The sequence below is a fragment of the Malus domestica genome, chromosome 05 (genome assembly GCF_042453785.1).
Source record: "Malus domestica chromosome 05, GDT2T_hap1".
NCBI classification, from domain to species: Eukaryota; Viridiplantae; Streptophyta; class Magnoliopsida; order Rosales; family Rosaceae; genus Malus; species Malus domestica.
In genome coordinates this window covers 36,388,027-36,402,665 of record NC_091665.1, presented here as the reverse complement: position 1 = coordinate 36,402,665, position 14,639 = coordinate 36,388,027, and the positions used below count along the sequence as shown (strand labels likewise).

The following is a 14,639-nucleotide window of genomic DNA, read 5'->3' as shown; positions in this document are numbered from 1 at the left end:
TACCCCAACCTACATGCTCCACTCAGAAAGCTTCAACATACAAGCTTCAACAAAAGAAAATTCAAAGAACTTAGCGAAGAAGGCTTTGGTGTATTTAACACAATACGTTGAAATGAAGGAAAGCTTATTTATTGATATCCCCGATAAGCTACAAATATGTACATATACATGAGTCAAAATAAACACACAAGAGGGAGCCTTCACAAAGGTTGCTTAGGAGAAGTCTCAGCAGTTGGTAGAGCCCCAGAAAGAGAAGGCACCGGAGGGGGATCATTTGGAGCCTCAGTACTGGACAGAACCCTAGAAGGAGGAGGCATCAGAGGTTGATCATTTGGAGCTTCATTACGCGGTACAGCCCCAGAAGACGAAGGCAATAAATGCCTTTGGAACAAACCCACAAATCTCTGATGATCAAGTAAAACCTGACCATCAGTTTCCTTCATCTGGTCAAGCTTCCTCTTCATGTTTGTAGCATAGTCATGTGCCAGCCGGTGCAACTGTTTATTCTCATGCTTGAGCCCTCTAATCTCCTGTTTGAGACTCATCACTTCAGCCGCCAATGATTCAACTTGGCGGGTTCGAGCAAATAGGCGTTGGGCCATATTACACACAGAACCTGCACACTGAACACTGAGAGCCAGCGAATCCTTAACAGCTAACTCATCAGACCGTTTGGAAAGTAGTCTGTTATCTTTGGGAGTGAGAAGGTTCATGGCCACCACCGCAGCGGTCATATCATTCTTCATCACGGAATCCCCAACGGTAAGAGGACCAGTAGGGGAGACGAAGGATGGGCGCCATATGTTGTCTGGAGAAGGCGGGGCTGCCTCTTCAACAAGGTTCAAGTCAAAACGACGGTCGGATGGGCCAGACATTTTCAAAGGTGTTGAAGAGAGAAGAGGTCGGACAAATCAAGATCTTAGAAGTGCAAGAATGAAGCTTCTACTGGTGGAGATTCAAGTGTGCTTTAGAACTTAATGCCAGCCCCTATAAAAATCTGCACTCGACGGAGCTTCAGAAATCGAAGAGGCGCCTGCTCAGAAATCGAAGAGACGTTTGCTTTCTCAAAAGCTGAGCTGCTTAGAGATCACGAGGGTTGATCTCAGAAATCGAAGAGCCTTTTGCTTTCTCAAAAGTTGGGCTGCTCAAAGACCACGAAGGCCGATCTCAGAAATCGAAGAGGCGCTCGCTTTCTCAAAAGCTGGGCTCCCCAGAGACCACGAGGGCCGATCTCAGAAATCGAAGAGGCACCTACTTTTCCAGCCTTGTCAGCACCTGTCACACGCACACTCAGCTTTGCGGAAATTATGGGCATTCTGTCGAAGACTTCTGGGGAAGTAGAAAACACATGAATCTTACTGTTCAATCACCCACTTCCCACACGCAACAATAGCTCATGGGTACCACAGATAACTTTGCCAAAGTTCTCTGCCAAAGTTGAGCACGTGAAGCTTGCAGCTCCCACTACATCGCTCTGACCAAGAAGGGTAAAAGAATAGCAAAGAAACAGCACTAACAAAGTTTAGACCCATAAATTTTGAAGGTCTAGCTACCATATTATTACCCACAAGGGTAAAGGAACAGTACCACTGCTGGATAATTGGAAAGTCCCTGTGTGTCAACCTCTGTGCTTCGTGGCAATGTAGACTAGCAAACATGCCCAATCTTTACTCACATTCGAGAAAACACTCCCAATAAGATTGCTTGCTCCAAAATCGAAGAGGCACCGTCCTCCGAATCTCGAGAGCCAGACTCCCAACATGACTACTTTATTAAAAATCGAAGAGAGGGTAAAGGAACAGTACCATTGCTGGATAATTGGAAAGTCCCTGTGTGTCAACCTCTGTGCTTCGTGGCAAGGTAGACTAGCAAACATGCCCAACCTTTACTCACATTCGAGAAAACACTCCCAACAAGATTGCTTGCTCCAAAATCGAAGAGGCACCGCCTTCCGAATCTCGAGAGCCAGACTCCCAACATGATTACTTTCTCAAAAATCGAAGAGACACTGCTCCCCGAATCTTCGAGAGCCAGACCCCCAGCATGATTGCTTTCTCAAAAATCGATGAGGCATCGTTCTCCGAATCAATCGAAGAGGCGCTCGCTTTCTCAAAAGCTGGGCTGCTCAGAGACCACGAGGGCCGATCTCAGAAATCGAAGAGGCACCTACTTTTCTAGCCTTGTCAGCACCTGTCACACGCACACTCAGCTTTGCAGAAATTATGGGCATTCTGTCGAAGATTTCTGGTGAAGTAGAAAGCACATGAATCTTACTGTTCAATTACCCATTTCCCACACGCAACAATAGCTCATGGGTACCACAGATAACTTTGCCAAAGTTCTCTGCCAAAGTTCTCTGCCAAAGTTGAGCACGTGAAGCTTGCAGCTCCCACTACATCGCTCTGACCAAGAAAGGTAAAAGAATAGCAAAGAAACAGCACTAACAAAGTTTAGACACATAAATTTTGAAGGTCTAGCTACCATATTATTACCCACAAGGGTAAAGGAACAGTACCACTGCTGGATAATTGGAAAGTCCCTGTGTGTCAACCTCTGTGCTTCGTGGCAAGGTAGACTAGCAAACATGCCCAACCTTTACTCACATTCGAGAAAACACTCCCAACAAGATTGCTTGCTCCAAAATCGAAGAGGCACCGTCCTCCGAATCTCGAGAGCCAGACTCCCAACATGACTACTTTCTCAAAATCGAAGAGAGGGTAAAGGAACAGTACCATTGCTGGATAATTGGAAAGTCCCTGTGTGTCAACCTTTGTGCTTCGTGACAAGGTAGACTAGCAAACATGCCCAACCTTTACTCAAATTCGAGACAACACTCCCAACAAGATTGCTTGCTCCAAAATCGAAGAGGCACCGCCCTCCGAATCTCGAGAGCCAGACTCCCAACATGATTACTTCCTCAAAAATCGAAGAGACACTGCTCTCCGAATCTCGAGAGCCAGACCCCCAGCATGATTGCTTTCTCAAAAATCGAAGAGGCATCGTTCTCCGAATCTCGAGAGCCAGATACCACAGACCACTTTTTCAAAGTGCTCTGACAGAGTTAAAACATGTGAAACTGACAGCTCCCACTACCGTGCTATGACCAAGCAGGGTAAAGGAATAGCATTACTACTTGTTGTTAGGGAGACGCCTATATATGTCGACCTCCATCCCCAACGGACAGGCAGACCTGCAAAAATGCTCAACCCTTCATCATATCTGAGAGGGCACTCCCAATGAAGCCTTTCGAAATATTCAGCTTTCTTTCCCCCCGATAATACCTCTGCAAACAAGCTATACTAGAGCAAGAATATCTCATATCATCAGGGTTAAAAGCAAGAGTATCCCATATCATGCTTTTTCCCTGTCTTTTCCTTTGGCCTTGTTTTTACCTGCAAGACAAGGAGAAAGAGAGCAATCAGTCAGCACTTGGAATCAAGCTTCCAGCCAGGAAATGACTGCCTGGAACCCCTTACCTGATTACTTACCTGGCATTGCTCTCGAGTACTCATCTTCAACATCTTATGTTTCCAGGGAAGATTCCGCATCTGCTTGAGGAACAGATAGGGCAAGTGCGAAGGATACAAGGAAGCATGTGGAGACAAGCGTAACAGCACACGTGCCGATACATCCATTACTCTGTCAAAAGCAAAAGTATCCCATATCAGCAGGGTGGAACGTACTCTAGATTTGATGGACTTGTTTTGACCCTCAAATTCTTCAGTCGGCCTTATACTCTGGAGGAAACCAGAAAACCCTCCAGCTCAGTTCAAGAATAAGCCTGTGGAAAGTTACTTCTTCAAAAGCAAAAGTATCTCATATCATTTCTTCTCATTTTTCTTCTCTTTATCCTTCATGCTGTTGCAAGATGGGGAGAAGGTGAACAATCAGTCGGAGCTCTGATTGCTTACCTTGTCTGTCACCTCTTTCAGCAGACCCCCTAGCTCGGCGACTTGGGGGACTCCTACTACATGGTTTGTATCGCGCTTGACCAAGCCTGAAACTACAAGTAAGCTTCAAGTGAAATTGATACATTACCTTGTGCATCTCCACCAGTTAAAGATACCACCCCTAGATGGAGGAAAAGTACTTCCAGAGAAGATGCCACATCTACCTATGAGACAGATAAGGCAAGTCAAGACGACACCACACTCCGATACTTAGAAGTTTCGTGATTACGAGATCATTCTCCCACAATATTTCCTAATGTCATTTGTACTAAATCATTCACTTGTACTCACTAAAGGAGAGCTTGAACCTATGTACTTGTGTAAACCCTTCACAATTAATGAGAACTCTTCTATTCCGTGGACGTAGCCAATCTGGGTGAACCACGTACATCTTGTGTTTGCTTTCCTATCTCTATCCATTTATATACTTATCCACACTAATGACCGGAGCAATCTAGCGAAGATCACAAAAAGCGATCGTTTTCGCTACCTAGGATCTATCTTGCAAGAGAACGGAGAATTAGATGGAAATCTCAACCATAGAATACGAGCTGGATGGATGAAGTGTAAGAGCGCATCCGGCGTGTTGTGTGACCGTCGTAGGCCACTTAAGCTCAAGGGAAAATTTTATAGGACGGCAATAAGGCCAGCGATGTTGTATGGCACAGAATGTTGGGCGGTGAAGCATCAACACGTACACAAAATGGGTGTAGCGGAGATGAGGATGCTTCGTTGGATGTGTGGGCACACGAGAAAGGATAAGATTAGGAATGAGGATATCCGAGGTAAAGTAGGAGTAGCCGAAATTGTAGGAAAGATGAGAGAAAATCGGCTCCGGTGATTTGGACATGTGCAAAGAAGGCCGACTGACGCTCCGGTTCGAAGATGTGACTACGGGACAGAGGTTCAGGGCCGAAGGGGTAGAGGAAGACCTAGGAAAACTTTGGAAGAGACTCTAAGAAAAGACTTAGAGTACTTGGATCTAACGGATGACATGACACAAAACCGAGCGCAATGGCGTTCTAGGATTCATATAGCCGACCCCACTTAGTGGGAAAAGGCTTTGTTGTTGTTGTTGTTTAATGATTGGAATTGTTCATTTTTCGTATCACCTTTAAATGTCAACTCCGCAAAAAAATCAACATAATTATAAGTCATTTAATTGTTCGATTAACGTTGTTAAAATTTTAGTGTTTATGTGAGAAACATGATTTTTTTTATTTATTCGATACCAATTAGATGAATAAATTATTTCAGATTTAGCGATTTTTTGTATGAATGATCTGTAAAAGGAGATATTCAAAGTAAACGGTTCCCAATCAAGAAGCAATATTTCAAGATGAGAAGGGAAATTAAGAAGATAAAACAAGAAAATTTGAATATATTAGATTATGTTGTATTCTTTTTAGTATTTGATTCTCTTAATTTTTGATATTCTGATTCTTTTTATTTATAGTAATTTAATTAGTAAATAATCAAATTGTTTGGGATGCACTGTCGGTATGGAGGAAGGGACCACAGGGCACTGCAAGCATTGATTGGAGGTGGCTTTGGTGGCAAATTTGCTTTTTTAAGTGTCCTTTCCTTGCTTTGCTTTATTTGCTACCCCTCACTTTTAATATTTGTCCTGCTGGATTTAGGATGCTTTTTTAGATTTTCCTTTTTCTCTTGACCAGATAGATAAATCCATGGATTAAAACAAGATTAACAGAATAATTAAACATGGTTAGCTTTTTACATTTCCAAGCATTACATTTTATGAGGCATCCAATGTTTATAAAGCATCATATTGTAGAATATTGCATAGTCCAAGATAAGGTAGATTTATCTTTTAAACGCAGTCCGACTTTTTATATGCAAAGATTTATTTATCTATGCTCGAAAGTTTGGATACCGATGTTAAATTGTGATTTGTCTGCCACGTAATTTCTGTAGCTTTCAAAAAAATTATAATAACTTTGTGTTAGTGTTGTCCTAAAAACTATATAGCTTATGTGACGTGTAAGCTGAAATAACTAACAGTTAACCACGTCTTTCGGTGACTTTGTTGATGCGGGCGTGTCAATTTGTTACTGAGTTAGGCCGGATGAATGTCTTGAAATATGATGGATGTGGTGAAATGCGTTGTTGACTCCTGAATTGAGGAACTTCAGCTGATGAACGAACACTCTTAGCCTTTGGTTCTATAACGTGAAGACAAGGTTATGCAAATCACTGTGAAGTTCTAGGTCTTCTACACCGGATTAAGCACCATCAACTATATTTGTAAAAATATAGGTCCGTTGAATAGGTATCAAATTGTATGGCAAAGATTCTCAAAGGAAATAAGTGTCTTTATCGTAAAAGTGGTTTGGTTGTCTGAATATTGAGCTCTGAATGTAACTTGAAATATCTGATCACAGAACACTCCACTCCTCCGAGGAAGCTGATGAAGTGACATCTTTTGGCGAAAGAATCAAAGGCTCTTTGTCAGCTGAGACAATATTACATGGTTTCATTTCTAACTACTTCGATGTTTTTTAGGATAAAATTTCACTCCTGCTAGGCTAGCAAGTGGTTAAGTTGAAGACAATATTAGTGTTAGACTATTTGGCCCGTCTCTAAAACTTCAACACTTTTTCGAGGAGGGATCCTCTCCGGATCCTCTTTGTGAGGATCTCGGAGATCCTCCAGTCACATATGTTTATCGTACATCGTGCGGTCATAAATCATTGTAATTTTTTTTATTTAAAATTGAATATAAACAGTACCTGACAAAAACTGACCGCATGATATACGTTGAACGAACGTGATTGAAAGATCTTCAAAATCCTCACAAAGAGGATCCGGGGAGGATCCTCATTCTTTGTCAATAGAGTCTACTAAAGACGAATCCAGAAGATGGATCGTGTATATGGACCTTTCCTGCCAAGACAAGGATTTTGGTTGCTTTGGTGACGAGAAAAGAGTGCGTATGTGTTTTTGATGATAAACATGTACACCGTGTACGAGTTTTGGAATGATCAAAATGACGACCTCAGAAGGAGGTGGTGGGGAGCGGCTCATGTATGTCTCTACCTTTAACTAAGAAACGGACAACGAAAGGAAAGAAGTGCGAAAGGAGAGAATGAATCAATGGTCCCGTGGAGGACAGGAGGAGTGTCCTTTCTCTGGAGGACTCCTAATGAATCTATGACTCTATGCTACTTTAGACTTTTCATTATGTTAGTTTTGCTTGTACAACAACGTTTAGTGAGTTGGAATCTTATAAAATAGAATCGTAATTCATATTGTGAGTCGAAAAATCTTAGTTTAATAGGAGCGTGTTTCATTGTTGGGTGAAATTTATGGATCTTATGAGTTTGATTATGCAAAAGTACGGATCTCACAACTATTAAACTCACGCCACACTACAAACAAAACTATATAAATCAAACTCAGGCACCATGATTTTTGTGTACAACAATCAAACTCGTAAATTTTTATCGTGTTCCCTTCTTATTCTTTCTAGTTTCATTCTCATCGTGCAGTATAATTTGATGACCAAATAAATGGGTCGAATCGTCAAATTATATTACGAAATGATAACAAAACGAATGAAAAGATAAAAGAGAAAGTAGCCAACATTTCACTAATACCAAAAATAACGAAGACGATAGAAGGAATGGTTGAAAGAAGAGGACTTCAGAAGCTCCAACTAGTCGCATGGATTGATAAATAACAGACACAAAAATAGCCAATTATGACTCCTGGAGGCAGCAGAGTGCATCCTCCGTCCGTCCTTGTAATTTAAACAAAGAAAAACTAATTAATCAATGCCACATTAACTGAGTAGGCTTGTCCATATTTTTTGCAAACTAAAAAGATTATTGGGGTAGAGACTTTGGGGTACGAGAGGGTTTTCAGTGTGCTAGAACACGGTTTAGTATATTAAGTATCATAATACAAATGATTAGATACTTAAAAAAATTCAACTACTTATATTATGAAATTTGGTATACCGTGTTGTGTTTCCGGCACAAAATTTCTAGTCGGTTACAAGGTCCTAGTGGCTCGAATGCTTGCATGCCTTTGTGAATTTTTAATTAAATATGATTAGTAACGTAGTATATAGCACATATTTCAAAATTTTAACTTATTTAATAATATAAATAAAATAATAAGTATCACCGTCACTTTAAAATTGTAAGCAAAAATTATTCATGTCCATACGAGTCTAAGAATGTATGAGAAGGTGCCAGATTTAAAGTGTTTTTTTTGCAAACTAAAAGAATTATTGGGGTGGGTGGGGGAGAGTGTGGGGTAGGGGGTCCCAGTGGCCCAAATGCTTGCATGCCTTAGGTAATTTTAAATTAAATGAGATCAGTAACGCAGTATTTAAAAAAAAAAAAAATTATACATATGTGGTGGAGGAAGAATGTCTTTTATGAGACAAATGAGTTCGTTGCTGGTATTTGTGTAGATAATTATGACTCATGAGGGGTTGCTTCTACCCCACTCAATTCAGCAGCTCCAAGAGTAACGCCGATGAAAGTTGAAAACTCAACCCCCTCAACCCCCACTTTTTCACAGTATACAGACATGCAACCTTGATTAATGGTGTTCTTAATGTTTCTACATTATACTATGGTCCAGTTTTTGGGGTTTTTTTAACTTTAATCTTTTAAGAAGATTGAAATTTAAAATAAACTTAGTGCTAGATTACATATTGATTATAGTCCATTGATGTGTTCTTAATTCAAAATAATTAACGTGCATTTTATTTAATGTCTCCCATTAAATATTTAAATTTATTAATATACAATTTTTAATTTATTTTTTTACCAAAAAAAGTTTTTTTCTTTATTTATTAATTTTATTTAACATTCTTCAAACTTGAAAGATTCAATTAATATACCTAAATGTATGTACTGAAATGTATTATATTAAACTAATGTATTTAAATGTTAATACCGAAATGCATGTACTGAAATATATGCACCGAAATGTATTATATTAAATTAATGTACTTAAATGTATGCACCGAAATGTTTGTACCGAAATGTATTATATTGAATTAATGTATCTAAATGTTTGTATCAAAATGTATGTACTAAAATGTGTGTACCGAAATGTATGCACCGAAATGTATTATAATGAATTTAATGTACCTAAATGAAGAAGACAAAGTACATCGAAATATATTGTATAACAAAAATTAGTTTATCTAAATGTTTACAACAAAATATATTATGATAAATGAAATGAAAATTATAATTATAATGAAATAAAGTTAATACATTAAAATTAGAAAGAAAAAGAGAAATAATTAAAAAATGAAAATGTAATTAATAAATGAGGTTATTAATGTATCAATGGACTAAAATTATATTTTGATCTTACTCATGGTTTTAGTTTAAAAGTCATCTTTGCCAAGGATTAGAATGAAAATTTCTAGTTTTTTAATCATACTTAGTCTCACTGCTAAGCCTTCTCGTTCTTAGTTACATTCCTTTTTATACTTAATTCCCGTCCTATGGAGAATGACTTACATGAAACGCGTTTATTGTTATCACAACATTTCATTATAATAAAACAATGAAATATGTAGGGTTTCTCAACACGTAGTTTTGTATTGCTGGATCGCAATGCTGCATGCGAATCTGTTTTATATGTAAGTTGCTCTCATCCCTATATGTTGTGTGTTTTATAAGGTAAACAAGATTTTATTGTTTAGTCAAACAAAGGGTAATGATGTCGAGCACAAAATATAACGTCGGATACAAGAGTAAATATTTTAACCACATGACATGAGCACAGGGGTGGAGCCACAAGGGATTAGGGTAGTTTCTGGTCCATCCTGACTTCATCTGAAGTGTGAATCTCATGGAATAAGATGAAGCAAACGACGTCGTTAAGCTGTTTTGATTTTAAATTTTTTCGGCTGTCTAATGAAATGATAAGTTTGGCAGGGGAGTTTTAAAAGAGATGTGCAATTTTAAATGGAAAAAGCAACCCCACTTCTGGTTCGATTCTCTCACCTAACAGTAATATACACCCTATAATTTTCTAAAGCAACCCACCTTCTTTATTTGCAGACCTCTCCCCCTTTTCCTTCTTTTTCTACTTCTTTGTATTTTCTTTAGCCTTCCACAACCTACCTCTTACTTGGTTGTCTGGGTTTTTACATTTTTTTCTTCTTACTATTGAATTTAACAGAATTTTTTCAGTTTTGTAAGGATTACATAAATTGCATATGTCAACATGTTATGAATTCAACTTTTTACACACTCATATATATATATATATATATACATATTTGTGAAAGACCCCTTCTTATTCAGAATTCCGACTTCGCCACTACATGAGCATAAAGCACCTTACCCCTCCTCATATGATGATTTGGGTGTGATTGTTTTGTTTAAGAAAGATAATAGTTGTCAAATAGTAATAATACTATTAGTGAATCATGACTGTGACAAGAATCTTGTTATATAAATATAAAAAGACGTAACAGGAAACTGGCGGTGGAGGTTCTAACACAACTTTTCTACATGGAACTACAATTTTAACAAATAAAAAACATTTTCAGTCATTTAAAAACACTTTCAAATAAGCTCATAGTTAGTGCTGGAGGGCGAGTTTGCCTTCAATATATTAATTTTGGGTTATTTTATTTACTGTATTATTAACTTTTTTGGTTGTAATATAAGAGTACATGAGTATTTTATGGACAATTTTTGTTTTTGTTCAATTATTTGAGAGAGTGTGTCTGTCCCTCCCCATGCAATTTGCAAATATGAGGCCCATGAGGAAGCAAGGTGGATGTTTGTTTGTATTGTATAGCAGCTGGCACTGCCTCCGCATGCTTCGCTTTCAAATTCCATGATGTATTATTAACCACTATTAATCCAATTATTAATAACGGATTCTTCTTAATCAATAAACAACAACAATAATTACATCTAGTGACTTGTGAGTTAGGTAATCATAAGATCTTGTAACGTTAATTAAATCATGAAAACCATCACCATTCACCAAGGTGATCTACTACATGTCGTATGAAAAGTTGTTTGATTGAACAATTCAAACAATATTTATGTACGATTCGTGTTCATATGGTAACACATTGGGTGTTAGTAGACGGAAATCCATATTTCTGTCCCTAATCCACCACTAAGCGCCCCTAATACTTATTAATTTTTGTGGTGAATCTTCTGAGCAATATCATGAATTTCAAATACGGTTTCTATAGGTGCCAAGATATAACAAATTTCTGGTACCGATTGAGACTATACAGCCATATTATATATAAAAAAGGTTAAAAATGGTGGTGGTGGTGGGCATAGGGGAGACGCATCACATGAACACATGTGGAATTGAAATGGTGTACGTATCAAACCCATGTCCGGTTTTACACTTGTGTTGTGCCCTGTCAGGCTTCAACTGTAAACCCATGCAGCCACGCTAACACGAAAAAACTTACATTTTGCGTGCACATTTTTCGCAGTTTCTTTACAAATACTGTGCTAGTTAAGTCGTACCAATGTTATGTAAAAAGAAAATAACAGTAGCGTTATAGGATTGTTTTAGAACGGTGCGTTAACAGTGTGCATGTACCATGTAAATTGTTTTTTAGGTAAAAGAAGGGAAGAAGAAGTTGAACATGAACTATTATTTTACCAAGTGTAGGAATTTTCTTCGAAGCATGCAGCAGCATTGGTATGTGAACACGAAATTTACCAAAGTCCAGGATTTTCTTTTATTTAGAAGGTTGGGAGGAAGGTAGGTCTCTCATTTTGTTTCCGTATTGACTTGACGCAGATTGATGTAACTTTCGAATTGTTTCATTGAATCAGTACACGAAGCCAATAATTTCACTTTCTAGCTAGTTCTTGGAGCAACGTGTTTATGTAAATGATAAAACGAAAATTAAAACAATAGACGGGAATATGTAATGGAAAATGTATGTATAAGGGGGATTCAGGCAACATGATGAGTGTTATATACTCTTAATGAGATCTATGTTTGTTTTTACATAGGTAAGAGAAGTGATTGAGACATTCCCTCAAATACAACATACTCTGGATTTTTCTCTTTGATGTATCCGGCAATAAATTAAACTTATCAAATTAGAGAATAACTAAAATCAAACAAGACTTATACTATTCGGCGGAACTTTTGCATACGTCCAGTTGCGATTTCTCTAGATAGAGAAATCACGACTTTTTTGATTAATAATAGAATACACAGTACTTTTACAAACCCCAGAACTAATCCTTTTTTTTTCTATGCTGTAATCTATTTTTTATGTCTGTGCTTTTCAGCCTTCCTGCACCCTGTTTATATATATAAGGTGCGGTTTACGTGCCTATAACCTGATTAGGTTTCCTATTCTACATGGGATAAGAAAATTCACTTTCTTTCGTATTCCAATTAAGCTTCTGGAATTCCTAATCTAAATTTGCACAAAAAAAACTTAATTCTTTCTTAATTTTTTTTAGGACAAGAATCTATGAACGTTCAATTTTCCTAATAGGGCACTAACGATGACGAGCCAATTCCTAACAAAAGGGACTACATACAATTTAACAAACGGAGTAGGTTGGAATCAAGTCACTCAACAAAATCTATGTATAAAGGAAAATGCTGCTTATCCCAACTTTTCTTCTCAACTTTTTTCCCAACTTACATGACACAGGATATAACCACAACAATCATAAAAAAAAAAACTACCCAACACCACTAAGAAAATTGGAAAAAATGTACCATCCTCTTACTAAATAGCTCGAATTAGATTTATATGAACTCAAACTGAGTTAACCAGAATATGACATGATGTCAAAAATTGCCAAGAGGTCGGGGCAACCTTGTCGAGTCCAGTTGCCTAGAGCTCAAGCAAAGGCCTTGAGTAGCATGGGGGCACGCTTTTTGTCTGCTGGTCCAATCCTTTGGGAAATTGGACATTGTCTTTTGGGTTTAGCTGACTACGAGAACGGCAGTAGCCCTAAGCTTCCAAATGGAAGTATAGTATCGACCAGACCCACTTCCAAACCCAGCCCGAGTCCGGTTATTGGCCCAATGCCATTCCAACCTGCACAATGTAGCATTTGTCACATAACTATCTTTAACAAAATAGCCGGCTTCCGTGTTTGCATTTTCTCGAGTAAATTGTAACTATAGTTCTTGAACTATTACCCAGTTTTTGTATCATACCATCAAAAGTACAAAACACGTTAGTTTTCTACCATTTTAAGGGCAAAAAGGGCTACTCACACCGTATAGTTCTAGAACTATAGCTCCATGTTATGACAATAGGAACAAGCACAAGGCCCCTAAATTTAGATAGAAAAACGGACCAATGTGATACACGGTTATATGTTGAAGGACTATAGAATTGCTTAATTCACGGACAAAAGTGATAATCGGGTAATAATTGAAGGACTATAGTTACAATCTACTCGCATTATTTTATAACATGGCCAATACAGTCATTATACCAAAAAGCAGAGTAAGTTATGTACTCTGTGCTTCTAAGAAAGCTTTGAAATCATCCCTAGCTTTGCGCAAGCGAGGCGTAACGCAAGCAGTTGGTGATGCAGCATCTGATGATGTAGAAAACCGAACGCTGCGCGATGATTCGTGTGATTTCCGGCCTTGTGCTCTTGTTGATCCATTCTTTTGGGCACCCTTTCGATCCGTGTCAAACACAAAAGATGCTGAAATTGGCGAATCTGCCTCGTTGACGCTGCTTCGTATCAGCTCCAATGGCAGATCAAAGTAGCGACTGGTGTTGTCATCTTCCTGCTCATTTATCATAGCTGAAGCCCAAGAGCCACATTCAAACTTTTCCAAGGAAACTGTCCTGGATATGACATTTCCCAGTTCATCAGGCTCTACCTTTCTTGCTCTCACTGCCTTTGCCTTGCCAAAGCCAGGGATGGACAAGCACAGGGCCCCACACGTGAACTCATCGTCGTGTGGGTCCCTGTTATTGCCATTTTTATGAGCAACTCTGTTGGACTCGGCCCTGAAGAGGCTGCTGTAGTGCCTGGAGACTATTTCGGCGGCATTTGGTTTGATCAGCAAGAGATCAAAGTCAACTGACGGGGCAAATGTCCTCCCTTGACCACATGACTTGCTCCGCCGGAACTCAATTTCTTGTTGCAGGTGGCTCAGATTCTCCAGTTGCTGCCGAGGAGATGCCTGGCTTTCGTCTTTCCATTTCTTCTTCACTCGCGGCGATGAGGTTGCTGAGTTTGGGAGACTGAAGCTTAAGAACTTGGGGTTTGCAGGCGGCAGCAGGGGCGGTCGTTGGTCAAGTGCATTCGGCTTTGGAGCAGCAACAACCGGCACCTCCACCACCGGTTCAGCACTCACTTCTCTGTGTGATGATTCTTTCAGTGATATTGGATCTACAGAAATCTGTTTTTCTAGATCTCCAAGAGTAAAGTAGTCACTTATATCGCCCGAAAACGGATAATCCATGGTCGAGAAAAGCAGAAATCCTGAGGAACAAGTCTGGGATTTGGACTACTTAAAAAGGAGGGAAAATAAGACTTATATGAACTTAGACGTGATCAGCATATTCTCCACTAATCCAAACCTAGTAGTGATATCCATGTCGAATTGCTCCATATAAACAAGGGTCAGCAAAATTTAATATTGTATTTAGAATAGTTTAAGCTGCTAATCTATACGATAATTCGGTTTTAATATATGTAAATCTTC

The 14,639-nt window shown here is 38.8% G+C and overlaps 1 protein-coding gene across 1 annotated transcript; it reads right to left on the bottom strand.

Annotated features, from left to right (window-relative positions):
- Positions 1-13,424: 13,424 nt before the first annotated feature.
- LOC103427930 (uncharacterized) lies at positions 13,425-14,396 on the bottom strand. Its single transcript, XM_029103541.1, has one exon. The coding sequence runs from the start codon at positions 14,394-14,396 to the stop codon at positions 13,425-13,427; it is 972 nt and encodes a 323-aa protein (XP_028959374.1).
- Between the last annotated feature and the right edge of the window lie 243 nt (positions 14,397-14,639).